The 27,783-nt window shown below is 39.4% G+C and overlaps 1 protein-coding gene and 1 non-coding gene across 17 annotated transcripts in view; both read left to right on the top strand.

The window, feature by feature from the left end:
* The first annotated feature begins 11,748 nt into the window (after window positions 1–11,748).
* TRNAS-AGA (transfer RNA serine (anticodon AGA)) lies at window positions 11,749–11,830 on the top strand. The gene has a single exon. It is a non-coding gene; the product is annotated as a tRNA-Ser (tRNA).
* Window positions 11,831–12,273: 443 nt separating this feature from the next.
* The window catches only part of CFAP418 (cilia and flagella associated protein 418), a 28,687-nt gene continuing 13,177 nt past the window's right edge, over window positions 12,274–27,783 (top strand). For 5 of the 16 annotated variants that reach the window (XR_012416553.1, XR_012416552.1, XR_012416554.1 and 2 more), the window contains exons 1-4: window positions 12,274–12,452; window positions 17,618–17,705; window positions 20,893–20,935; window positions 21,490–21,555. Coding sequence is in view for 11 of the 16 variants with exons in the window: in XM_073999132.1 (XP_073855233.1) it covers window positions 12,298–12,452; window positions 17,618–17,705; window positions 20,893–20,935; window positions 21,490–21,555 (352 nt within the window). In the remaining 5 variants the exon portion in view is untranslated. Of the gene's footprint in view, window positions 12,453–17,617; window positions 17,706–20,870; window positions 20,936–21,489; window positions 21,556–21,824; window positions 21,931–27,552; window positions 27,674–27,783 lie in introns of all 16 variants that reach the window. The other 11 variants (XM_073999134.1, XM_073999133.1, XM_015455052.4 and 8 more) reach the window with 5 other exon arrangements.

The following is a 27,783-nucleotide window of genomic DNA, read 5'->3' as shown; positions in this document are numbered from 1 at the left end:
AGAGAAAGGAAGAGAGAGAGAGAGGGAGGGGAGGGAGGGAGAGAGGAAGGAGTGTTATCCAGAATGACCATCGTGATGTTGAAATAAAAGAATGCGATCTGCACCAAGATGGCCGAGATCCGTGCCAAGATGGCCGAATAGGAACAGCTCCAGCCTCCAGCTCCTAGCATGAGAGACACAGAAGACGGGTGATTTCTGCATTTCCAACTGAAGTACCTGATTCACCTCACTGGGGCAAGTCGGACAGTGGGTGCAGGACAGTGGGTGCAGCCCAATGAGCGAGAGCCAAAGCAGGGCAAGGCATTGCCTCATCCAGGAAGCACAAGGGGGAAGGGAATTCCCTTTCCTAGCCAAGGGAAACCATGACACACAACACGTGGAAAATCAGGTCAATCACACCCTAATACTGTGCTTTACCAAGGGTCTTAGCAAATGGCACACCAGGAGATTATATCCTACGCCTGGCTCAGGGGGGTCTCACACCCACAGAGCCTCCATCATTGCTAGCACAGCAGTCTGAGATCTAACTGCAGGGTGCCAGCAAGGCTGGGGAGGGGTGCCCGCCATTGCTGAGGCTTAGGTAGGTAAACAAAGCGGCCAGGAAGCTCAAACTGGGTGGAGCCCACCACAGCTCAAGGAGGCCGGCCTGCCTCTGTAGACTCCACCTCTGGGGACAGGGCATAGCCAAACAAAAGGCAGCAGAAACCTCTGCAGAGGTAAATCTCCCTGTCTGACAGCTTTGAAGAGAGTAGTGGTTTTCCCAGCACAGAGTTTGAGATCTGAGAACGGACAGACTGTCTGCTCAAGTGGGTCCCTGACCCCTGAGTAGCCTAACTGGGAGACATCCCCAACTTGGGGAAGACTGACACCTCACACCTCACATGGCCGGATACACCTCTGAGACAAAGCTTCCAGAGGAACGATCAGACAGCAACACTTGCTGTTCAGCAATATTCACTCTTCCGCAGCCTCCACTGCTGATACCCAGGCAAACACAGTCTGGAGTGGACCTCGAGCAAACTCCAACAGACCTGCAGCTGAGGGTCCTGACTGTTAGAAGGAAAAATAACAAACAGAAAGGACATCCACACCAAAACCCCATCTGTACGTCACCATCATCAGAGACCAAAGGTAGATAAAACCACAAAGATGGAGAAAAAGCAGTACAGAAAAGCTAGAAATTCCAAAAATCAGAGCGCCTCTCCCCTGCAAAGGAACGCAGCTCCTTGCCAGCAACAGAACAAAGCTGGACGGAGAATGACTTTGATGAGTTGAGAGAAGAAGACTTCAGACAATCAAACTTCTCTGAGCTAAAGGAGGAATTACGAACCCAGCACAAAGAAACTGAAAACCTTGGAAAAATATTTGATGAACGACTAGCTAGAATAACCAATGCAGAGAGGTCCTTACGACCTGATAGAGATGAAAACCATGACACAAGAACTACGTGACAAATGCACAAGCTTCAGTAACCGACTCGATCAACTGGAAGAAAGGGTATCAGTGATTGAAGATCAAATGAATGAAATGAAGCGAGAAGAGAAGTTTAGAGAAAAAAGAGTAAAAAGAAATGAGCAAAGCCTCCAAGAAATATGGGACTATGTGAAAAGACCAAATCTATGTCTGATTGGTGTACTGAAAGTGACGAGGAGAATGGTACCAAGTTGGAAAACACTCTGCAGGATATCATCCAGGAGAATTTCCCCAACGTAGCAAGGCAGGCCAACATTCAAATTCAGGAAATACAGAGAACGCCACAAAGATACTCCTCAAGAAGAGCAACTCCAAGACACATAATTGTCAGATTCACCAAAGTTGAAATGAAGGAAAAAATGAAAGGCAGCCAGGGAGAAAGGTTGGGTTACTCACAAACGGAAGCCCACAAGACTAACAGCGGATCTCTTGGGAGAAAACTCTACAAGCCAGAAGAGAGTGGGGGCCAATATTCAACATTCTCAAAGAAAAGAATTTTCAACCCAGAATTTCATATCCAGCCAAACTAAGTTTCATAAGTGAAGGAGAAATAAAAACCTTTACAAGCAAATGACAAGCAAATGCTGAGAGATTCTGTCACCACCAGGCTTGCCCTACAAGAGCTCCTAAAGGAAGCACTAAACATGGAAAGGAACAACTGCTACCAGCCACTGCAAAAACACGCCAAAATGTAAAGACCATCAATGCTACGAAGAAACTGCATCAACTAATGAGCAAAATAACCAGTTAACATCATAATAACAGGATCAAGTTCACACATAACAGTATTAACCTTAAAAGTAAATGGGCTAAATGCTCCAATTAAAAGGCACAGACTGGCAAACTGGAAAAAGAGTCAAGACCCATCAATTTGCTGTATCCAGGAGACCCATCTCACGTGCAGAGACACACATAGGCTCAAAATAAAGGGATGGAGGAAGATCTACCAAGCAAATGGAAAATGAAAAAAGGCAGGGGTTGCCATCCTAGTCTCTAATAAAACAGACTTTAAACCAACAAAGATCAAAAGAGATAAAGAAGGCCATTACATAATGGTAAAGGGATCAATTCAACAAGAAGAGCTAACTATCCTAAATACATATGCACCCAATACAGGAGCACCCAGATTCATAAAACAAGTCCTTAGAGACTTACAAAGAGACTTAGACTCCCACAGAAGAATAATGGGAGACTTTAACACCCCACTGTCAACATTAGACAGATCAACGAGACAGAAAGTCAACAAGGATATCCAGGAATTGTACTCAACTCTGCACCCAGTGGACCTAATAGACATCTACAGAACTTTCCACCCCAAATCAACAGAATATACATTCTTCTCAGCACCACATAGCACTTATTCCAAAATTGACCACATAGCTGGAAGTAAAGCACTCCTCAGCAAATGTAAAAGAACAGAAATTATAACAAACTCTCTCTCAGACCACCGTGCAATCAAACTAGAACTCAGGATTAAGAAACTCACTGAAAACCACTCAACTACATGGAAACTGAACAACCGGCTCCTGAATGACTACTGGGTACATAACGAAATGAAGGCAGAAATAAAGATGTTCTTTGAAACCAATGAGAACAAAGACACAACGTACCAGAACCTCCGGGACACATTTAAAGCAGTGTGTAGAGGGAAATTTATAGCACTAAATGCCCACAAGAGAAAGCAGGAAAGATCTAAAATTGACACCCTAACATCACAATTAAAAGAACTAGAGAAGCAAGAGCAAACAAATTCAAAAGCTAGCAGAAGGCAAGAAATAACTAAGATCGGAGCAGAACTGAAGGAAAGAGAGACACAAAAAACCCTTCAAAAAATCAATGAATCCAGGAGCTGGGTTTTTTGAAAAGATCAACAAAATTGATAGACCGCTAGCAAGACTAATAAAGAAGAAAAGAGAGAAGAATCAAATAGACACAATAAAAAATAATAAAGGGGATATCACCACCGACCCCACAGAAATACAAACTACCATCAGAGAATACTATAAACACCTCTATGCAAAAAAACTAGAAAATCTAGAAGAAATGGATAAATTCCTGGACACATACACTCTCCCAAGACTAAACCAGGAAGAAGTTGAATCCCTGCATAGACCAATAACAGGCTCTGAAATTGAGGTAATAATTAATAGCCTACCAACCAAAAAAAGTCCAGGATCAGATGGATTCACAGTCGAATTCTACCAGAGATACAAAGAGGAGCTGGTACCATTCCTTCTGAAACTATTCCAATCAATAGAAAAAGAGGGAATCCTCCCCAACTCATTTTATGAGGCCAACATCATCCTGATATCAAAGCCTGGCAGAGACACAACAAAAAAAAAGGAGAATTTTAGGCCAATATCCCTGATGAACATCGATGCAAAAATCCTCAATAAAATACTGGCAAACTGAATCCAGCAGCACATTAAAAAGCTTATCCACCATGATCAAGTGGGCTTCATCCCTGGGATGCAAGGCTGGTTCAACATATGCAAATCAATAAACATAATCCAGAATATAAATAGAACCAAAGACAAAAACCACATGATTATCTCAATAGATGCAGAAAAGGCCTTTGACAAACTTCAACAGCCCTTCATGATAAAAACTCTCAATAAATTCGGTATTGATGGAACATATCTCAAAATAATAAAGAGTTATTTATGACAAAGCCACAGCCAATATCATACTGAATGGGCAAAAAACTGGAAGCATTCCCCTTGAAAACTGGCACAAGACAGGGATGCCCTCTCTCACCACTCCTATTCAACGTAGTGTTGGAAGTTCTGGCCAGGGCAATCAGGCAAGAGAAAGACATAAAGGGTATTCAATTAGGAAAAGAGGAAGTCAAATGGTCCCTGTTTGCAGATGACATGATTGTATATTTAGAAAACCCCATTGTCTCAGCCCAAAATCTCCTTAAGCTGATAAGCAACTTCAGCAAAGTCTCAGGATACAAAATCAATGTGCAAAAGTCACTAACATTCTTATACACCAATAACAGACAAACAGAGAGTCAAATCATGAGTGAACTCCCATTCACAATTGCTACAAAGAGAAAAAATACCTAGGAATCCAACTTACAAGGGACGGAAGGACCTCTTCAAGGAGAACTACAAACCACTGCTGAATGAAATGAAAGAGGACACAAACGAATGGAAGAACATTCCATGCTCATGGATAGGAATAATCAATATCGTGAAAATGGCCATACTGCTCAAGGTAATTTACAGATTCAATGCCATCCTTATGAAACTACCAATGACTTTCTTCACAGAATTGGAAAAAACTACTTTAAAGTTCATATGTAACCAAAAAAGAGCCCGCATTGCCAAGACAGTCCTAAGCCAAAAGAACAAAGCCAGAGGCATCACACTACCTGACTTCAAACTATACTACAAGGCTACAGTAACCAAAACAGCATGGTACTGGTACCAAAACAGAGATATAGACCAATGGAACAGAACAGAGCCCTCAGAAATAATACCACACATCTACAACCATCTGATCTTTGACAAACCTGAGAAAAACAAGAAATGGGGAAAGGATTCCCTATTTAATGAATGGTGCTGGGAAAACTGGCTAGGCGTAAGTAGAAAGCTGAAACTGGACCTCTTCCTTGCACCTTATACAAAAATTAATTCAAGATGGATTAGAGACTTAAATGTTAGACCTAAAACTATAAAAACCCTAGAAGAAAACCGAGGCAATACCATTTAGGACATAGGCATGGGCAAGGACTTCATGTCTAAAACACCAAAAGCAATGGCAACAAAAGCCAAAATTGACAAATGGGGTCTAATTAAACTAAAGAGCTGCTGCACAGCAAAAGAAACTACCATCAGAGTGAACAGGCAACCTACAGAATGGGAGAAAATTTGTGCAATCTACTCATCTGACAAAGGGCTAATATCCAGAACCTACAAAGAACTCAAATTTACCAGAAAAAAAGAACCCTATCAAAAAGTGGGTAAAGGATATGAACAGACACTTCTCAAAAGAAGACATTTATGCAGCCGACACATGAAAAAATGCTCATCATCACTGGCCATCAGAGAAATGCAAATCAAAACCACAATGAGATACCATCTCACACCAGTTAGAATGGTGATCATTAAAAAGTCAGGGAACAACAGGTGCTGGAGAGGATGTGGAGAAATAGAAACACTTTTACACTGTTGGTGGTACTGTAAACTAGTTCAACCATTGTGGAAGACAGTGTGGCAATTCCTCAAGGATCTAGAACTAGAAATTTGACCCAGCCATCCCATTACTGGGGATATACCCAAAGGATTATAAATCATCCTGCTATAAAGACACACGCACACGTATGTTTATTGTGGCACCATTCACAATAGCAAAGACGTGGAACCAACCCAAATGTCCATCAATGACAGACGGGATTAAGAAAATGTGGCACATATACACCATGGAATACTACGCAGCCATAAAAAAGGATGAGTTCGTGTCCTTTGCAGGGACATGGATGCAGTTGGAAACCATCATTCTCAGCAAACTATCACAAAACAGAAAATCAAACACTGCATGTTCTCACTCACAGGTGGGAATTGAACAATGAGAACACTTGGACACAGGAAGGGGAATGTCACACACTGGGACCTGTTGTGGGGTGGGGGGAGGCGGGAGGAATAGCATTAGGAGACATACCTAATGTAAATGAGGAGTTAATGGGTGCAGCATACCAACATGGCACATGTATACATATGTAACAAACCTGCATGTTGTGTACATGTACCTTAGAACTTAAAGTATAATAAAAAGAAAAAAAAAAATGCAATGAATGGTTATAAGAAAATCTCTGAATAATCAAAGAATTTCTAAATTATTGTACCTCTCTGGCCTTGATTTTGATTGCTTTATCTATAAAATGAAAGAGGTGTTTTTTTTTGCTTTTTGTTTTTTTGTTTTTTGAGAAACACTATGTTGCCCAGGCTAGAGTGGAGTACGGTGGCGTGATCTCGGCTCACTGCAACCTCAGCTGAAAGAGTTTCATACATTATCACTAAAGTCCTTTCCAGTCCCCAAATATTCCGTGGACAGTTCATGGCAAGGTTGATACCAACAGGTACCTTTTGTAAGGCCATAAAGACTGGTTGACTTGTGAATCCGTAACTGAGGAAATAGAGCAAACTGGCCTGCATAAAATCTTGGGTTGCTTCCCAAGAGTCCATATGGACAATCAGGGGAAATGGAAGACTGATGGACACCAAACCTAAGCCCAGGCCTGTTGGACATGTCCCATCACCTCCATCAATTTGGTTTCACTTTGCCTTCATTTTAATGCCTGACTGAAATTCCTATTCCCCTCCCCTTTGTCCCCAATTTTTTTTGAATCAGGCTTAACTTTCTAAAGCTTAAAAATTATAAAGCAAAAAACAGTATGAAAAAGGGGGGAGGGAAGGAGCTGTACTCACATAACTGTAGAATTGAAAGGAACATTGTGATGTTAAAGCCTCAAAAAGAGGCTGAACTACTGACTCCTCAGAGGGTCGACTGGTTTGAGCCACATACATTAGCACTTGCCTCCTCAGACTGATCTGTTTGTTGGTTGCTATGTGGATGGTGATAAAATATCCATTTGGATGGAGTCAAAAATTATATTACACTCTTACAGCACATCTGCAAATCCTGGCCTTTTGAACAAATGACCGCAGTATACCAGGCCTCTGTGCTGTCAGAAGCTGATTCCCAAATACCAACTTTGAACCTCGCCCTACCATATGGACTCATGGGGTCAATGAAAAATGGTGTCTGAGGGGCCCCAAAACATGAGAAGTTCTGGCAAAAAGTGACAGGTTTTATCCAGGCTGCTGAAGAGAAATGTACTGAGACTAGAAAAGCTAAGGAGGTGCACGCCTTCAGAACGTGTCTGTAGATCAAAATACACCCTAACAGATTCTTGAGAGAGCCCCTGGCGGCTGTGTTAACCTTGGCATTGTTATCATTAAGAGGCTATGCTCATTTCTGGCACCTAACACTGGACATATTGACAGCAATGGGGTTGATGGAAGAGGAAAGAATCTGTTTTGCAGTTAAAAAAAAAAAAAAAAAAAAACTTCTCAGGTTTCTCAAGCCATTTGAAATCACGCCAGAGAAATACTTGATTTCAGCATTCTTCAGCTCTCTGCGATGATGCCGCAAGTGCTGTCCCCCACATGTGATGATGTATTTCAGAGCCAGAGTTTTCTCAAGATGTTCCAAGCCTGCAGGCTCCTGATCCTTTTTCAAATTACCAAGATAATAGTATCCCAGTGAGAGTTGTGATTAGTCTAAACTCTCCACAGCTGTGAGAGATGAATGTACAAATTCCAATAAAGATTCTGCATGTTCTGGGCTGAATTTACCTACATGACATCGAGGCCTAATTCAGGGACCACTTAAAAGAACTGGAGCTGCTTCGGTGCGACTCCATTCTTCCATGACATCAGCTGCTAGGAGGCTTGCAACTGGCCCAGGAGGATGCCTTCCCTCATGCCAATGTCACCGCCCAGCAGTGGGTATTTGTCTAAAAGACCTGTAGTATGCAGGGGAGAGATGCAGGGAAGGGAAAATTAAACCTAAGTACCTGGGAATTGGAAGAAGCCTTGCAATTCATTATGTGAGTAGCCAGGGAGATTACAGGACACCTTGTAACTGAAGCAGTTGGTCTGGGACTGTGTGGGACAGCAGAACCAGCTGCCTCGCCACTTCTAACTTATTTACAATGGTACTAGCAAGAAACCAGGCTCAGAGAGTTCTTCAGATACTTGGGAAAGACAACAGTGCTTTGATTTCCTAATTTGGACACCTTTTACCTAAAATACTTCCTTGAATACTAAATGAATGTAATAATACATGGCATGCCCCTTTACCATGTTTTTTGTTTTGTTTTTAAGACAGAGTCTCATTCTCTTGCCCAGGCTAAAGTTCAGTGGCACTATCTCAGCTCACTGCAGCCTCCACCTCCTGAGCTCAAGCCATCCTCCCACCTCAGTCTACTACGTACCTGGGACCACAGGTGCAGCACCGCCATGCCTGGCCAATTTTTGTAATTTTTTTGTTAGAGACAGGGTTTTGCCATGTCACCTGGGCTAGTCTCAAACTCCTGGGCTCAAGTGATCCGCTGGGCTCAAGTGATTCGCCCACCTTGGCCTCCCAAAGTGCTGGGATTACAGGCATGAGCCACCGCACCCAGTCCCCTTTACCATGTTAATAATTGTATCACCTGGAGGCACTTGCCTATTCTTTATGAAATACCTGACACTCAGCATGCTTTCCATGACTAGGAAAGACAGGGGACAAGGATTCACGACATTGTCTACACACATTAACAATTACAGAGAAAGAAAGAAGATTGTTCAGAAAACAGAAATTTATACCAAACGAATTTATAGCAGGGTTTTTTTAAAAAAAAGATCTAATAGAATTTTCATGAATGTAGAATCTTCTAAAGCCACACTACCTTCATCTTATACATCCACATCCATTGTTTAGAGCCCACTGAATTTTATAACTGTGTAACTTTCTTACTCACATCTGGAGATTTTACTAGTGCACTGTAATTTTATACTTTATCACACAGCCACACACATATGTTACTCTTATGTGGCATGTGGCATTTCTCCTTGTAGACTCTGAACTCGACGTTTTACTCTCAGGGGCAAACCAGAAAGAGAACATGACTCAAGTCAGGAGACCCACCAGAGTTGAATGAGCCATAAATGAAATTCTCAAAATACCAAACTCTAGGTGATCCATACATCCATTTTATTAAAATGGGAGTGGGCAGGACTGGAAAACCAAATTATCATATGTTCTCACTTGTAAGTAGGAGTTAATTTGTGGGTACGCAAAGGCATATAGAGTGGCATAATGGACACTGGAGACTCAGAAGAGAGGAGGACGGGTGGGGGGTAAAGGATAAGAACACTACCTATTGGAGGCTGGGCATGATGGCTCACGCCTGTAATCCCAGCACTTTGGGAGGCCGAGGTGGGCGGATCACCTGAGGTCAGGAGTTCGAGACCAGCCTGAACAACATGGAGAAACCCCGTCTCTACTAAAAATACAAAATTAGCCCGGCATGGTGGCACATGCCTGTAATCCTAGCTACTTGGCAGGCTGAGGCAGGAGTATCACTTGAACCCAGGAAGCAGAGGCTGTGGTGAGCAGAAATCGCACCATTGCACACTCCAGCCTGGGCAACAAGAGCGAACTCCATCTCAAAAAAAAAAAAAAAAAAAAAAACAGAACACTACCTATTGGGTACAATGTACACTACTCGAGTGACAGGTGCACTAAAATTTCAGACTTCATCGCTATACAATTCATCCATGTAACCAAAAACTGCTTGTACCCCAAAAGCTACTGAAAGTAAATAAAATCAATAAAATGAAATTGTAAAATGTAAACGGAATAAATCATCCAATCAAAAGACCAGAAAAATAGGAGTAGAAGTGAGGGAAGGAGGGAACACACTGATTTTTGTCTAATAGTCACAAAAACAAAACATAAATCCAGAAACATTTTCTTTTATTTTTTCACCATCTCTCATTGCAAATCTTCTATACGCTAATAGATACTTTCAACATTGCTACAGATCCCCTCAGATTTCATCTTCTCAAGAGCAAAAGCAAATCATTAATGTAAGCCTGTTAAACTGGATGGCAACTATGCATGACTTCCCCTGGAACCATGTTGCAAGAACCGCTTTTTCAAGCAGCTTTTCCTTGTCTTTCTGCTGGAGGCCGATTCTAGGTAAAATAGCCCAGCAAGGCAACTTGGAAAAAAACTTTAGAAAATTAATGAGTGGGAAATCATAGAATAAGTCAGGATTCTAGACAAATAACTAGTGTCCAAGTCCCCTCCTTGCCCCAACATTGTCTCCCCACTCTCTGGAGTTCTCTTCTCTGACTACAAGGGTAACCAACACTATGTCTGGGGGCCTCTAGGATACTACTTAAGCATCCTGGCAGTGTCTGATCTGAGTGGTCAGTGCTCAATGTTGTTAAGCATTTTGCATAAAAATGCTGATTTCCTGTGTGTGTAAATATATATATATATATATGTTTATATGCATATATGTGTGGGGGGGAGGTATATGCCAGGATTCTAATAGCTAAAACAAAGATTCAGAGACAATAACTAGAGCAGCCGTGCAGAAAAGGGGAGTGTTGCCTTGCTGGGAATATTCAAAGTTGGTCTGATGGTAACATGCAGTGTGCTACTAAATGACAACCATCTCCTAGGGATAAAAAGCCCTGCTTTGGCACATGTGCAATTTCCCTCATGTAAATAACACCCACCATGGCTCATTTCAAGCTTCCCAAGTGACATCACTGAATGGAAAGTTAAAGAGAGAAAGTCTTTCAGATGTAAATAATCTCAATTATATTTATAAATAATAGTAAAATGTAGTGGAATCACTAGAATGTGAATTTTGAGTATCGCATTTGCTTTTAATATAATGTAATTGCAAGTTTGCATAATTTAATATTTAATAATAGTTGCATTTAACAACTAGCTCCCAAAATCCTTGAAAATGTATCGGTGGGTAGGAGTGAGCAGGTCCCATTCGCTCCAGCACACCAGTACATGTTGCTCTTCAGGGACGTTAAAAGATACTTTGAACAAATCATCTGGATCAAACTATCTCCAGAGTTCCCAAGGATGCCAAACTCTTTGCTATCCCACTTTAGAAATACCCAAAACACAGGTTAAACTGTGGACGGTATTAAGAATGCCATTAACAACACCTTACTCTCGTATCACGCTTTACACTTTTCAAAGTAGTACCTTTATGGCACGGTGGGACTGTCTGACCCTGCGGAGTGAATTTAAATCGCTGGGTAAATAGCTTCTTAATGTATAATGGGTGAAAAGAAAGTCCTGGGAGCCGTTTGTCAAAGAGAAAGGCGAAGGAGTGGAACTGACAGTTCCAGCAAGGAAGCCGGGAGACTGGTCGGCCCCCAACCGGTTCCTGGTTCTCTCCTGGAAATGGCTCCAACATTGCGCAAGCAGGTGGGTGTACAATAGTTTTGAGCACACATCTCTCCCTCTCTCAGATTTAATTAGAATTTCCCTTTTTTCCAACAAAGAGTTGGACCGGATACCTTCTAAGAGTTTTACAAACAGTAAAATGATAAGCTCCATAACATTCAAATATGCTCCTAACAGCTCAGTAATGGTTTCCTCCAAATCAAAACGTGCCTGTTAGTGCAGCAGACGCTTGTGCAGACTCTACATGCATTCTCACCACAAAAACTTATACCGCCAGTAGTCGTGGCCGAGTGGTTAAGGCGATGGACTAGAAATCCATTGGGGTCTCCCCGCGCAGGTTCGAATCCTGCCGACTACGGGATTAACAGCTTTTTTTTCTTGCCATCAAACACTTTTTGTGTTTTAGAGCGTTCTGCTCGAACTTCCACAGATTTCAGGAATTTTCTAACGGTTGAAACACAACAGGGACCCAAACGGGACAAGAGAGAATGAAAGGGCGAGAAAGTGTGGTTGTGGTTACAACGTGGGCCGGGAGGGGGAGACGGGACAAACCACGCCAGAGGAGCTGAAAGGAAGAAACGCAAAGCATCGCGAGTCACACAGACACAGGGCAGAGACAGCTCCGAACTCCGTCCCCGCATGCGCCAGCCCCTCACGAACCCACCGCATTCTCTGCCGCCAGCCCTCGTGGGCGCCGGGTTGCCACGGGAAGCGGTGCGCATGCGCACGGACGCCTAATGGAACGTGAGCCAGCCGGGTCCCCGCGTTACCCCTGGAAACCACCGGAGCCTGGCGATTCGAGGGGAAAACGCCAGGCGATTCAAGATGGCGGAGGACCTGGACGAGCTCTTGGATGAAGTCGAGTCCAAGTTTTGCACACCTGACCTTCTAAGACGGGGCGTGGTCGACCAGCCCAAAGGCTGCGACGGCGGCACACACAGTAGCGACCGGAACCAAGCCGAGGCGAAAGAGAATCTCAGGTTAATGGGGCGGGAGGGGTGGACTGTTCTGGTAAAGCCCTGCTCCAGGCCCTAAAGCTGCCCCTCCGCCGCCCAACCCAAAAGAAACGTGTCCGCGAACTCCAGCCCCTCCTTACATCACAGTTCAGCCCCTCAGCGCCCTATCCTCAGCGGCAGCGCACCCCTCGACCCTCTATGCGGATTCTGGCATTTCTTCACTCAGCGCAGACTCCGCCCCTCGGCCGGCCGCAGAGAGCTGGTCCCGCCCTCCCGCAGAGCCCGCGGTGCCTGTCTGCTTCACCCTATTTCTGCCTGCCAGAGCCTAGGAGGTTCTAGTCGGGGACCGGGATGCCCCTCAGGCGCCCCGTTCTTAACGCCGAGAAGGCTGTGCTGACCTCGGCCAGATTTTGCCTCTGTGTGGCCAAGCGGTTCTCATCTCCCTGTGAGAGGCCTGTTAGACAACCTCATCCCATAGACTCAGACCCCGCTCCCCAGGCCAATCCTGATTCTGTCTTTAGCTCAGTTTTGTTTTGTTTTTTGAGATGGAGTCTCGCTCTGTCCTGTTGCCCAGGCTGGAGTGCAGTGGCACGATCGTAGTTCACTGCAGCCTCCAACTCCCCGGTTCAAACGATCCTCCCACCTCGGCCTACCCTAGCTGGGATTGCAGGCACGAGCTACCACGCCCGGCTAATTTGTATTTTTCGTAGAGACAGAGTCTCGCTGTGTTGGCCAGGCTGGTCTTGAACTCCTGAGCTCAAGCTGTACTCCCGCCTCTGCCTCCCCTAAATGCTAGGATTACAGTTGTGAGCCATCGCACCTCATTTTGTTTGTTTTTAACTCAGGGAGTTAAGATGAGATTAGATTCATAACAAAAGGGTTAATTATTGTGAACATTAAATCGTCTACCTTCCTTCTCTCCATGGCCCCCTAGTTAAGGGTCCCAGGCATACATATGGAAATTTAGGGACATTTCTTAAGTATTTTGGTTTTTGATCTAAAAAAACTACCTTCCAAATTTACCAGTCGTTTTTCCTCCATATAATTATTAACAGGACTTCCTTCACTTCCCCATTTACCCCACAATCCCTGAAAAAAACAATGTTTGCATCAGAGTATTGTCCTTCAGCAACTCTTGCTAGAATCTTTTGGAAATTGCCTCTTGCCTAGAATATTTTGGAAACGCTTGTGAAATTACATGGAGGCAACCTTGGATCAATCTAAGAACGTCATCTCCGTTAATTTTTTGGCTGCATCTTTGATTTGGTTTTGTTTTTTTGGTGTGTGTATGTGTGATTTCCCAAAGTATTATCCAGCTCTATTACTATCCAGTTCACCTGGCTTATCTCCAGTGACATTTATTTATAAAAATTCACTCTGCGAAGATAAAAGCATCGAAAAAATTCTAAAGGAGCACATAAACAAAATTTCTAAAAGTTAGTCGAGTTCTGAGCAACATTTTAAAACAAAAATTAGAGACAACTATAATTACTATGAATGGGCTAACACTCATTTGGCTGGATGTTGTAAATATCACTCTCATTAACTTTTATTATCTTGTATATTGGAATTCTTTATGTGCCTATTAGTACATCTACCATCCATATCCCACAACAGTTGTTGCTTTAGTACTTTTCATTTGTCCTGCTAGGGGATAGAGCCAATCTATCAAGGAGCTTTTCAGAGCTGTTCATCTTAGGAGAACTAGCATCCGGTGGGGCAGTATGTATTGAAGCAAGCTGCTCAAAATGGAAGGGACTATTTATGTGGATCTTCTCCAACCATGGGTTGTGTCATGCTTGCTCTACTAAAATTCATCCACAATGTTTCTAGTACCTCAGCCCACCTTAATACATTAGATTTTTTAGTACTAAATAACATAAAAGCCGTAGTGAACCAGTACTGTTGTCATTTATATTAAAACTTTTCATCTGGCAATGTAGTTGTAAATTGTACAAAAAACAGCAACAAAGGGCCTAAACCTTATACCAAATATAGTCCCAACCTGGTTTAATTTTTTTTTTTTTTTTTTTTTTTTTGAGAGGGAGTCTCACTCTGTCGCCCGGGCTGGAGTACAGTGGCCGGATCTCAGCTCACTGCAAGCTCCGCCTCCCGGGTTTACGTCATTCTCCTGCCTCAGCCTCCCGAGTAGCTGGGACTATAGGGGCCCGCCACCTCGCCCGGCTAGTTTTTTGTATTTTTTTAGTAGAGACGGGGTTTCACTGTGTTAGCCAGGATGGTCTCGATCTCCTGGCCTCGTGATCCGCCCGTCTCGGCCTCCCAAAGTGCTGGGATTACAGGCTTGAGCCACCGCGCCCGGCCCAACCTGGTTTATAATGTTATATATTAAAATTTTTCCTTGAGCCAAAATTGATACTTAAAAGCTAGGAAGCAATTTATGTTTGAATTTATTAACAGGAGATTACCTGCTAATTGTATAGCAGTGTAACCTGTATCTCTCGTAAGAGTTAAAATACTGATATTACCTCCTAAAATGATAGCTTTGCAAATAATACTATAAATGACCATGCTACATCTGGATACCAGGAACAACTGCTAATGTAAGGGGTCAAAACATGCAATTTGTTGAAGTGTTCAAAATGATAAAAAGAAATATGTGATTAGTAAAAAAAAGAAAAGACTGATGTGGGTTGAGAAGAACTGCAATAGGAATAAAGTGGTTCGGGATGATACAGATGGGAATATTTAAAGATAATATAGCTTTCTAGATGATAGCTATAACAGCCAACATTTATTGAGCTCTTTCTGTATGCTGAGTGCTTTATATATGTTATTTCATTTAATCTTCACAACCCCATGAGGTGAATACTGTTACCCCATTTCACTGACCAAATCAATGCTTAGTTACTTGCCTACAGTCATATTGCTAAATCACAAGGACATAGTACATCTAGATTTAAGCTTTGTATATATACCTCTCACATTTAATTATAGGTTTAAGTGTTTATATTTTATTTTGAATATACCTTTTATTTTCAGCAGAAACTATATCTTTAAAAGATTAGAATGTCAGAAACAGAGTCAGAGAGGGAACCAGTAAAAGCTTATTAACATTTGATTGAGATTATTATCACATCAGAAGACCAAAAAATGTCTTATACAGTCCTTTAAAATTATGAGTTCTCAATGAAATGTTGACTTTATTGTTATTACTATAGCAAAGCATAGGCAAGTGTAGGCATTGTGAAATTGCGTGATCTAAGAACAGACCAGAATCTTATGTAAGCTGGTAATTTGGATCTGTAACAGTACTGATTAGGTTGGTGGAGTTTGGATGCATCTGATTCTTGAAATTGTGAAATTGCATGAGGGAGGATACCCCAGTGAGTATGTCCTGAAAGCCAAAGGAGAGAATTTTAAGAGGCCATCTTAGCAACCTCTTATCAAAAAAGAAATATAAGGAATTGGTACCCAACACTGTCAGATGCTTCTGAAAGATTAAAGAGGATTGGAACTGAGAACCACCATTATATTGTAGTGATTTGGGCAGTGGAAACCTTTGAGAGAAGAGTTTCACTGTAGTTGAGGGATTAGAGGCCAGAAGTAGAATATTATACCTGAAAGAAATTTTAGTATTCTATGTATCATTTTTATAGATAAAATATTTGAGTTTCAGAGAGATTAAATAATTTAAACTAGGTCAGTAGCTCTAGACTGGTGATGATTTTGCCACCCAAGGGGCATTTGGCAATGTCTGGAGACTTTTTTTTATTGTCACACCTGGGGAATGGTGTGCTATTATTTAATACCATCTAGTGGGTAGATGCTGTAAAACGTCCTGCAATATACAACAGTCTCCTGCCCCCACATACACACCCCAGAGAATTATCTGACCCAAAATGTCTGTCGTTCCAAGGTTGAGAAACCCCTGTCTAGGATTAACACTCAGCTGATTCTAAATCTAGTCTACTTGTAAGGAAGTAGAAATCATGGATATAGACTATTCTTCAGTAGTGAGTAAGAAAGGGTGGCAGCTTTAAGAGAGGGGTTTTTCGAAGTGTCTCTTTGAAGAAGAAAGCCTTGAGCATACTTCTAAGTCAAAGGAAGAAACCAGTATACGGTGAAAGACATTAAGGGTAAAAGTTACAGTACAACTGAAGAGGCTAAGCCTGGAGACAGATAGAATCAACCATGAGGTAGTAGGCAGCAGTCTCTTGCTTTTCTTATTTCAGGTTAAATTTTTTTACTCCAAGATGTAACGAAGAAGACCTATGTTAAAAATTGTCAGAATAAATACATTTCTGAAATTAGAGAGTTTGACTAAAAAACTTGTCTTCTAAAACAAATAATTTAATGAGGTTATAAAGTTGGTGTACAGCATCTACGTCATATAAACGCTAAAGAAAGTTAATGTTGTATAGTATGAAGTGCAGGGACTGCCCTAGATTCAATTCCAAGCCTTTTCTCCCACTATTTATATGACCTTGAACAGATATCTGAATCTCTCAGTGCCTTTTCTTCATCTATAAAATGGGGTTAAATAAAGATACACTCATGTAAAGACTAAGGACAATGCCTGGGTTATAGTAAGTATTCAGTAAATACTATTTAGCTATTAGCTATTTAGCATCAGCTATTAAATAGAAGTTCTGTGCAGTAGTGGTTTGTATTAATAATCCAGTGATGACTTTGCCTGCAGAAGGTAGAGGTAGTTGAGTAGTTGAGATATTCTAACAAATAGCACCTTTTTTTAGGGGTGGAGGGAGGGTGGTCATTTGATTACATGACCTTTGGCTCCTCTCATAAAGAGATATGGTTGACTTACAATGCAACCTTTGGGGAAAAGTCAGGAAGACTCTTAAAATTATCTTTGTTTATAATATCAGGTTCTGCTTATCATTGTACATATTTTGCATTAAATACATGCTTTATGTAATTTAGATAAGTACATACCCAGCTTCCTCTCGAATATAATGTATATAGTTTTAAATGTCTCAAGTATGTAATATCAAGTATGTAATAGTATAGAACATATGTGAATTTGTACCTGATAAAATATATCTTTGTCTCAACGAACTTAGACTATATCCACAGTGAAAAAAATTAAAATCACTTTTATCTTTCTACCATCAACTCTAATAATGGACTTTAAGCAAAACTCTTCCGATACTAACTTTATCTGCTCATAAACCTCAGGCAGGTTTTCTCTGCATATATTTTCTTTTCAGATCAACAGAAACATTTGAAAAAGAAGATGATCTTGACAGTCTTATTAATGAAATATTTGAAGAGCCCAACTTGGACAAAAAGCCCTCTGTAAGTCAAGTGTTATAAATATGTAGTAATTCTGTCATTATTTCAAGACATGTTTAGAATAGTCTTAAAGAAGACGCAAGTAGCTACCCATTACCTTTGAATTCCGAGAAATACAATTACTTAAAGAAATTATTACACTTAAAGAGCTGTAGAAGCAGTAAAATATTAGAAACTCTCAGTATGTGTTTCCCTGTGCATTTCTCAGTAAGAATAACATATTAGAAAAGCTGTTAGCATAGAAGTCAACTCACACATCAAGCTGGTCACTTGTATTTATTTGTAGTTTCTAAGAACACTTTTCTAAAAGGCCAAAAACAAACAGCTTTCATTATAGGAATGTGCTTAGCACTTCACATGCAATGCCGTTGCTCTTATCCCATGAAGCAATGACTAAATTGTTAATATTTCAATTTTTTAAATGTTTATGTGTCTATTTTAGCTGCATAAAAAGTTCACAAAATAATATAACAGCAACCTATACACTGAACATACCATGACAGCCACCCATATTAAACATATATTAATGTTTTGCCATATTTGCTTCACTGGACCTTTTTTTAAAAAAAGAAGTGCAAATTAAAGATATAGTTTAAGACCTCTCTAAATCCTACTCTATTGTCTTCCTTCCCAAAGATAACCATTTATCCTTTCCATCCATACATTTATACTTTTATTACATATGTATATAACCATAAACAATTGTAACTGTGTACAGCAGTCCATTATATAACTGCCACAGTTTATCCACTTCCCTGGTGATGGACATTTACATTGTGCTCAGTTGTTTGCTATTACAAATAATGCTTCATCAGATATTTTTTTTTAATTGGAGAAAAGGCATACAAATTTTAACATGTACACAGGGAAAACCAGTGATTACTCCTTCATTAGATATCTTTACATGGCTTCTTTTACCCATATACAGAAGTTTCTCTAGGATGTATAAAGCTAGAAGAGGAATTCCTAGGTCATAAGGTGTGCTTATCTTCAACTCTACCCATTGCCAAATTGTTTTCCAAAGTGACTTTATCACTTAACGTTTTTCATACTGGGCAGTATATCAGAATTTATGTATTTTAATTTTTATCAGTATGGTGTGTGTCAAGCATATCTGTCAGATTTAAAAGAAAGATACAAAAATAGAAGTCTGATTTACAAAGATCACAAAAAAAATTAAGAAATAACTATAGTACCAGGGTTTTGTTTTTTAAAGGATAGGGAAGATAAAAGCAAAACAGTGGCCTGAAAACATCTAGGTAATGGTTGTGGTAAGGATATGGATAGAGACCACTTATATTTTTGTCACCCAGACTAAAAATCAAATGACCAGTATAGATTTTAAGATCTGAATTTTTCAAAATTAAACTTTTCAATTCACCTGAAGTAAATTAATACACTGATGCCAAGTTGAATAATATGTAAACACAATAGCAATATTAAATATAGTCATTCCTTGGTATACTCAAGGGATTGGTTCCAGGAACCCCCCACATATACCAAAATCCATACAGACTCAAGTTCCACAGTCAGCCTTACAGAACCCACCTATATGAAAAGTTAGCCCTCTGTATATGGGGTTTTGCATGCCACAGATACTGTATTTTTGATCCTTGTTTGGTTGGGAAAATTCCACATATAAGTGGACTTGTGCAGTTGAAACCCATGTTGTTCAAGGGTCACCTGTACCCTGCAAACAGAATACTTCCTAAGTACCAAGTAAGTGTGTAAGCACTGAATAGTAATGTCAATTTGTAGTACTAATTAATGGTAGAAAAAAATTACATCATTTTGTTGCTCTTCATTAATCGTCTGAACAATTCATTATTTATTAAGTACTATAGGGTGCATATCTGTTTATGAGGCGCTATCTTTTCAGTGAAGGTGTTTCAGAAGAAGATAAGTACTTCTCTGGCTTGGCTTTAAGATATACTAATTTGAAATAAAAGTAGCTCTTACAGTCATGAAGAAATAAATTTTTAAGCATGATCTTTTCCTTTCTTAGTTATGTATTATGTCCAGTTTTCCAGCCTTCAAAGGAGACAGCAGGTCTAAGTAAAACATTCATTGGGAAAAAAAACATTTAAGAAAAGAAACATTGATAAACAGATGGTCTATGCCAGTGTTGTCATTAGAGGCTATATTATGCCCTAAAAATACTACTGCCCCACTGCACCCCCAGCTCTCCCATTCTGTCGCATTTCTGAACTGTTCCCAGACCCACACAAGAAAGCCCAGTAACCAACAACGAACCTCAGAGTGTGCCAGCTTAGAGTCATAAGCATGAGTCTGGATGGCTCATGAAACATGCTCCCCAAACAGAAAGATTCGTGCATATTGTTATTTTTCAGACATGTACCAAAATTTTTTCCATTTCTGCTTAACATCAAATAAGAGTTGAGCGACATAGTAAAACAATATTTTCGCCTCTATTAAATTTCCTCATCCACTATGTAAAATGAAGGCACGACTCTGCATAGTTTAAATTGCCTTTTCTCCATCTCACTTCCACTCCTTGGCGGTGGTCCTAGTGTGTGGTTGGTTTATGTTGTTTGGTACCATATACCAGTTAACACTTAATAAATGCTTGCTAATGATGATGATATTATGTAACCATATAGGAACTACTGTATGGTTGTGACTAGGTAGCTCTACATTTTTATTGTAGAACATTTATTGGTTGATACCATTCCATTTGATCAAAATTAATATTCCTGAAGTTACACAGGAGCTTGGTTAGTTTAATTTTAGTTCATATGACGCACATTCACAGCCTTTAAAAATGAGTCTGAGGTTTTTTTCCTCCTCAATTGAATTTTTCTAGAATGAAGTTTTAAATAGCAGGTCCTTCATATTAAATCATTGAACTGTAATATTAACTGAAGAGTTATAAAGTGACTCTAAATCTTAGCATGCTAATAATGGCAATATATCAATTTCCTAGCCTAAAAGTTAGTAGAGTAATTTGCACATTCCTTAGGGAGTTCTGCTTCCCTTTTGCCTTTAAAAGGTTTTGATCATTGTTTTTATTTCAGAAACTTAAAAATGATGCCATCAAAATGTGTATTTAAGTCATTTAGAAAATATTCTTGTTATAAGGAATATTAGTTTTCATGTTACAGTTTTCTAAGTTACTCGTGGCCTTTTATTGTTTTGCTTTTTTAACAGAAATTAAAATCTAAATCTTCAGGTAACACATCTGTCAGAGCTTCCATTCAAGGCCTTGGTAAAAGGTAAGTTGAGATTGCTTTGGTGACTTATACACACTATTGAGCAAACACTATGAGCATAGTCTAGTAGATTTTACCATTTAAACAGCAGTGACATTGAACAACAAAGCATTGGTTGGCCTTCAGGAGAAAGACCAATAGCAATATCTTCAGTGTTCTTATGGTCTATGACCCCCTTCATGTAAAGGAAATTAAATGGGGGATTATTGCTATTGTAAATAATTTTCTGCCATTTAAAAAAAGTGTGAACAGTTTCTCAAAATTAATGTTCTGTTATATTCTTCAGTATTTACTTTGTCCCTTACATTATTTGGCAAACACATTTTTCTTTTACTCATTTTAACTCCTTGAGTGTTCCTGAATGTACAGGTTATATCCAATAAAGCAGTGATCCTACAATAAATAGCTCTTCTTTGAAATGGTTGGCTTGCTAGGGAAAATAGACAATTTGATTACAAGAACATAAAGTCAATAAAACCAAAAATTTTTTAACATGGCCAATTAACTTCTATTTTTTGCTATAACTTCATATTTTTGCATCTGTTGAACACATCTAGTTGCAGTCCAGTGTACCTTGGTGGAAGCTCTATTCCATGTGGGATTGGAACAAATATTTCATGGAGGTAGGTTGTCAGAAATGTATTATACTTTCTTACTAGGTTTTTTCCAAATGGATGCCCCGTTGTTAAAATGTAGTTCTTAACATCTTCACATCAATCTGTTTTATAAGGAGAGGTATTTTTATTAGCTAATCTAAGAATTCTTTGTTTTTTATTCTTGGGAGATAGCTATTGAAAGCTGTGATATTAGGTACGTGTTATTCATTTTATGCTCTTTTCTAAGCCCCACTTGAAATGCCTGGATCACTCCAGTCCCAGCTTTGTTTCCACAGGACACAGGAGAGTGAACTTCTTTCCAGGCAGTGGAAGCAAAGTGGCCATGCAGATACATGATGCCTTACCCACACGGCCTTGGCCAGTTAGCATGCAAAGCTACAGGTCTGCATTACCCAAAACATTCTCAAGCATAGTTGCTTGATTTCACATGTTGACATATTTCAAAATGTAATATGCAGAAACCTACATTCTTTGTCTCTTCCCTGCCCTTCCTACCTCTGTTTTCTCACTCAGTACCTCTTTCTGGGCAGTCTTATAGTCATGATGCCACCTACCCCAACCCCATGTTAGCCCCATAGTCCTAGCACATTCCATTGGCACTTTCATAATATGGGCAGACAGTTTGGCTTTAAGCAAATGCTACTCTCCTGCTGCTTTTGGTTCTATTTTTGGCAGAGGCCTACTTACCTAGCTTACTTTATTAAAATATTTTTATCTAGTTATTTCTAAAACACTTACTTTCTGTTAATTTTTTAAGAAAGAACGGCCTAAGTTATATGATTGCATGTTGACCACATTTCTGGAGGGATAACTGTTATATAGTCAAGCGTCACCAGCAAGGATACATTCTGAGAAATATGTCATTAGGTGACTTCCTCATGTACAAACATCATAGAGTGTACTTACACAAACCTAGATGGTATAGCCTACTACACACCTAGGCTAGGTGGTGTTCTAGCCTACTACACACTACTAGGCTACAAACCTGTGTAGCATGTAACTACACTGAATACTGTAGGCAGTGGTAATGCAATGGTACATATTTGTGTATCTAAATATTAAAAAGATTCAGCAAAAATACATTCTAAAAGATTTTTCAAATGGTACAGCTGTATAGGGCACTTAGCATGAACCGAGCTTACAGGACTGGAAGTTGCTCTGGGTGAGTGAGTGAGTGAGTGGTGAGTGACTGTGAAAGCCTAGGACATTATGCTAGTGTAGACTTTATAAACACTGTAACTTAGGCTACACTAAGTTTACTTTAAAAAGTCTTTAATAATACTAACCTAAGCTTACTGAAACTTTTATAAACTTTTAACTTTTGATTCTTTTTTAATAGTAATTTAAAACACAAACACTGTACAGCTATACTAAAATATTTTCTTTCTTTGTATCCTTATTCATAAGCTTTTTTCAATTGTTTCATTGTTTTTTACTTTTTAAACTTTTTGTTAAAAATGAAGACACAACACACACATTAGCCTAGGCCTGTGCAGGGTCTGGATCATCCATGTCACTGTCCTGCACCTCCACATCTTGCCCCGCTAGAAGGTCTTCGTTGAAGGGGCTACAACATGCATGGGGCTGTCATCTCATAAAAACAGTGCCTTCTTCTGAAATACCTCCTGAAGGACCTGCCTGAGGCTGTTTTACAGTTAACTTTTTTTAATAAGTAGAAAGAGTACATTCTCAAATAATGATACAAAGTATAGTATAGTAAAATCATGAACTAGTAACATAGTTTATTATCATTATCAAGTGTTATGTACTATACATAATTGTATGCACTACTTTTATACAACTGGCAGCTCAGTAGGTTTGTTTACATCAGTATCACCGCAAACACATGAGTAAGCATTGTGCTATATAGGACAGCTATGATGTAACTAGGAATAGGAATTTTTCAGCTCTGTTATAATTCTGTAGGACCACTGTTGTATATATGGTCCATCATTGACCAAAACATCACTGTGGCAAATTAACTGTATTGAATAATAGAAGTGGGAGTTAAAAAAACATTGTTGGAGGGTTGTGGTGGTGCCAGCCTACATCCAAGGACAATGCCCAGAAGGTACGGCTATAGGACAAAGGTGAAATTAGGAGTCTGGAGAAGCCTTATATGGGAACACCAGGCAGCCAAAGGCTAATATAAATCCACTGGAATGTTACCTGCTGTTAGAGCTATAAAGAATAATTAATAGTAATTGAATCATCATGTATCGAGGACTCTCTGTACAAAAAAATTAGAGCTACAAACTGCCTGTAGAGGTGAATTTAGTGTTGTTGCTATCAATCCTCAATTACCTGTCTCAACTCAGTTGGGACTTGTCTCCGTCATTTTCAGAGCCATGCCTCCTCTATTCCAGGGATCTATCAAGTCACCCATGAACCACAGCAGCAGTTTCCCAGTTAGCATCCACTTCCATCTTTTCTAGTATCACCCACATATAGCATTCAAGATAATATCCCTAAAATATTATTTTGAGTGCCTCTCCTCTATTCAGAAGGGAAGTGAGAGTTGCCATTTGTCTCACACTAACTCTAAACTTACTATTTGCTTTACCAAATTGTTATCCTTGTTGTTCCTCTTCTCTCTTCAGTTCCTTCAGCTCCAATTAAAGCCTGGGTCAGATATTCCACTTCCACTGGGACGCTTGTCATTCTGTACTTTCCACTTGCGTTTTTCTGCGTCTGAGTATATTTACATTTATTCCCTGTCTGAAACAACACTCCCTTCTAATGCATGTCTCCTGCTGCCTTATCTGTTTAATTCACATACTGCAGATTGATTTTTCCATTTGAATTTTTTCCATTTTTTAAATCCATTGAATGCCCATGTCATAAACTCTGTGTTAGGTTATCAATGAAAGGCAAAACATTGGCCAGTGAGGAACAAAGCAGCACATGATTACTCCTGTGGCATGAAACGGAAGGGCTCTGATGACAGAATGCCTGAGTTCAAAGCCTCACTCTGCCACTTACAAGCTCTAAAGCCTTAAGAAGGGATGTTATCTTCTAAAACCTATTTCCTCACTCTTAAAAACTAAACATATTTCATGGAGATACTCTGAGGATTAAATGAAATAATACATGAAAACTATGCTTATGGTGGAAAAGACAGCTAGGTACTGCAGGCACACTGGGTTCTAATTAAGGTGTCTTTCTCATCCATTAGTCCTGCTTTCTTGTTATATCTCAGGGACTAGAATATTTATTCTACTACTAGTTTTCTATTTAATCTCAGGAAATACATATACTTATAGGTGCCTTCTGTTTTCATGAATGATCTTTTAAAAAATACATTCTGGTTTACTTCTAAAAAGTAAACATTTCATTAAGATTTTCTTATGTATGAAATATTTTGTGTGTACTTTGATTTAGTTCTAGCACAGACAAAATCTATGCTAGATGGAATTTCAGTAAACCAAAGAACAGCCTGTTTTCATAGCTCAAGGCTCCTATCACATACTGTTAGTCCAAGTGGGATGCCAAAATCAATTATACCCCATTTCTGCCTCCTGCACAGCTGTAAGAAGAGATACCAGTTGCATATATATGTGCAGGTAAATATTTGTATTCGCAGACTTTTTATTAGTTGCCCCTTTCATGACACACAATTTGCACCCATAGAAAGATAAACACATGTTCGTCTGCATATGCAACATTTTATGTGTGAAGTACTTTATACTGTCCAGAGCACTTTTTATATATGCATATTGACTTACCTACTCTACAGGAGAAAAACCCAAGATGCCGATCAAGAATTTTTACCTCCATTTTATAAATGAAGAGATGGAGGTACTTGTGTTAAATTCGTCAAACATATATTAATCACCTGGTAGGTCCTAAGGATTAAATGAACAAATTATGGTGAACAAATAAATGGACACTTCCTGTCCTCCATAAGCTTTCCGTCTAGATAAGGAGATAGGCTTTAAATAGATATCCCACAAATAAGTATTTAATTTCCATTTGATATGTGACATAAAGGGAAAGTGTGGCATACTATAAGCATAAATAATGGGCACTCTAACTAATATGAAGGATCAAGGAATAATTCTCTGAGAAGATAAACCACAATATGAAAAATAAGTAGGAGTTAGGCAAAGAGAGGTGACTGTTGGAGCCGGAGCACACACATGTTTAGAAGGTCCCTGAGAAGGGGAGGGGCTGGGGGTGTTCCTCTGGTGGGAGGAACAGAGAGCATCTGGCCGTGCTGGAGCATAATGGGTAGGGAAAGAATGGCCGCTGAGGGGACTGGAGAGAGAGTGGAGGGACATTTGACTTAGGGTCCTGTAATCCTTTAGAGGATTTTGGGAAAAGTATGTCCTGTGTGCAATGGGCCAGATTTGTGTTTCTTAAAAAAGTCATGTCAGCTGCTGTGCAGAAAATGGCTTGGGAGTTGGAGGGGCAACACAGGAAAGAGAAGATGGGAGCTGTGACCTGTGTGGTAGCAGTGACTTAGGGAAAAGCTCAAATTTGAAGTATTTAGAATATAGAATTGACAGAATTCAGTGATTGACTAAGGAAGGTAAGAGAGAAAGTTGTTAAGAATGACTCCCAAATAATGTGCCTTGCTCAAGGTCATATCAAGTATTACAAAGCAATGATTCAAGTTGGTTACTTGATACCTAATCCATTATGGTTTCTATTATACCACATAGCAGAAAGCCATGTAATGTATGGGAAGAATCTTAGCTGATGTTGCTGTTGGAACTGCTGTTATCTTCAAACTGTCCAAACATCAAGTTTCTCTAGTCCCATTGTGTAGATCTGATAGGATTTAACAGAAAACCACAGTGTCTGGGCAGAAGATTATATTGGGTTAGATTTGGGGCATTCTTGTCATAAACATATTTAAAATAGTGAATTCTACTTATTAGCTGGACAAAAGAACAAAGCTCTTGGTGACATGTGTGATTTCATCTACATTTTAGAGGGAAAGACCTGACAGTTTGTCTTTCACTGGAGTCATGACTTTATATTTATATGCTTTTATTTACATAGTTATGAAAGAGAAATACATTTCAGCCCTGAAAAGAAGTACTGATTTACATGGCCAGGGCATAAAGGAAATTGAATCTATCCTGCCTATTTGTGGTGTTTGTTTGATTTCTAGATACAGCTCTGGTTTGAGGTAATGCTGAATGACTTTAGATTTTAGAAAAAGATTTGTCTTTCATTTGTTGATGGAAAGGGGAGAGAATAGTAGTAGGAAGCATGGTGGCAGTAATGAGTACTACAGATAAAACGAAGGCATTTTCAAACCAATTGAATTTTACTCTCAATTATTTTTTAAACTACTTGCAAGACTGGATTATTCCATAGACTGGTACTAATTATGATCTAATAGAGTAAATCGTAGCAGTGGAATGATTTCTTAGCTGCAAGTTAGTTTTATGTTTCTCAAAGGACAGTGTTTGTAGGAAAATGTGGTGGTGTGAATAGATTTGAATAAACTACTAAATTTTAAATTAAATTAAAAAGCTGTATTTAACATTATGGTTGAGATTTTACACATACAAAATGTCAGGAAATTCTAAATTATAGTTCCCACAACAGCAATAATTCAGCCAAATTGCACATGTGTATTAAGGCATTAAAGTTAACACTCTGTGCAATCATGTAATAAACTATATATGCATAAGAAAGCAGGTCATAGTAACTTTGGGAACTATCATTTTGCATTTCCTGACTTGTACATTCAAAGTCTGAGTTCAAATGTGTACAAATGTAGTTGTTGAATTTCCAAATGTAGAAATGCAACTTCATAAATTGCTAACAGTTTGAAAGAAAATATGGACTTGCCTATGAAACTTGTATAGGTTTTAAATGTTTCATTATTATTATAGTTAATAGTATTTTTAGAAATACAAAGCATTTATTCTCAAAGAAACTTTCAGGCCAAAGGTATTTGCAGTTTTGAAATTAGCGTATCTGAACTTTGAAGGGAAATAAATGAAAAAAATCTAATGATGAGTTTGTTTTATTTTTTCATTACAGAAGTATTATGTGCTTACTGGAAGAATAAAAACAAAATTGAAACATGTATAAAGAAAAAGATAATAATCTCCCTTCCTTTCCTTTATTCAACCACTCCTGATGCAACCAGTGTTACTGTGTAGTATGTAACTTTACACTTTGCTCCATGTTCTTATAAACTTCTAGCCACCTATATAGGAATTTATTGGGGGGGTCGTTTTTACAAAAATAGGATCATGCTATACATGTTAG

This window comes from Macaca fascicularis, chromosome 8 (assembly GCF_037993035.2).
Source record: "Macaca fascicularis isolate 582-1 chromosome 8, T2T-MFA8v1.1".
NCBI lineage: Eukaryota > Metazoa > Chordata > Mammalia > Primates > Cercopithecidae > Macaca > Macaca fascicularis.
This window is presented reverse-complemented; position numbering and strand designations above follow the sequence as displayed.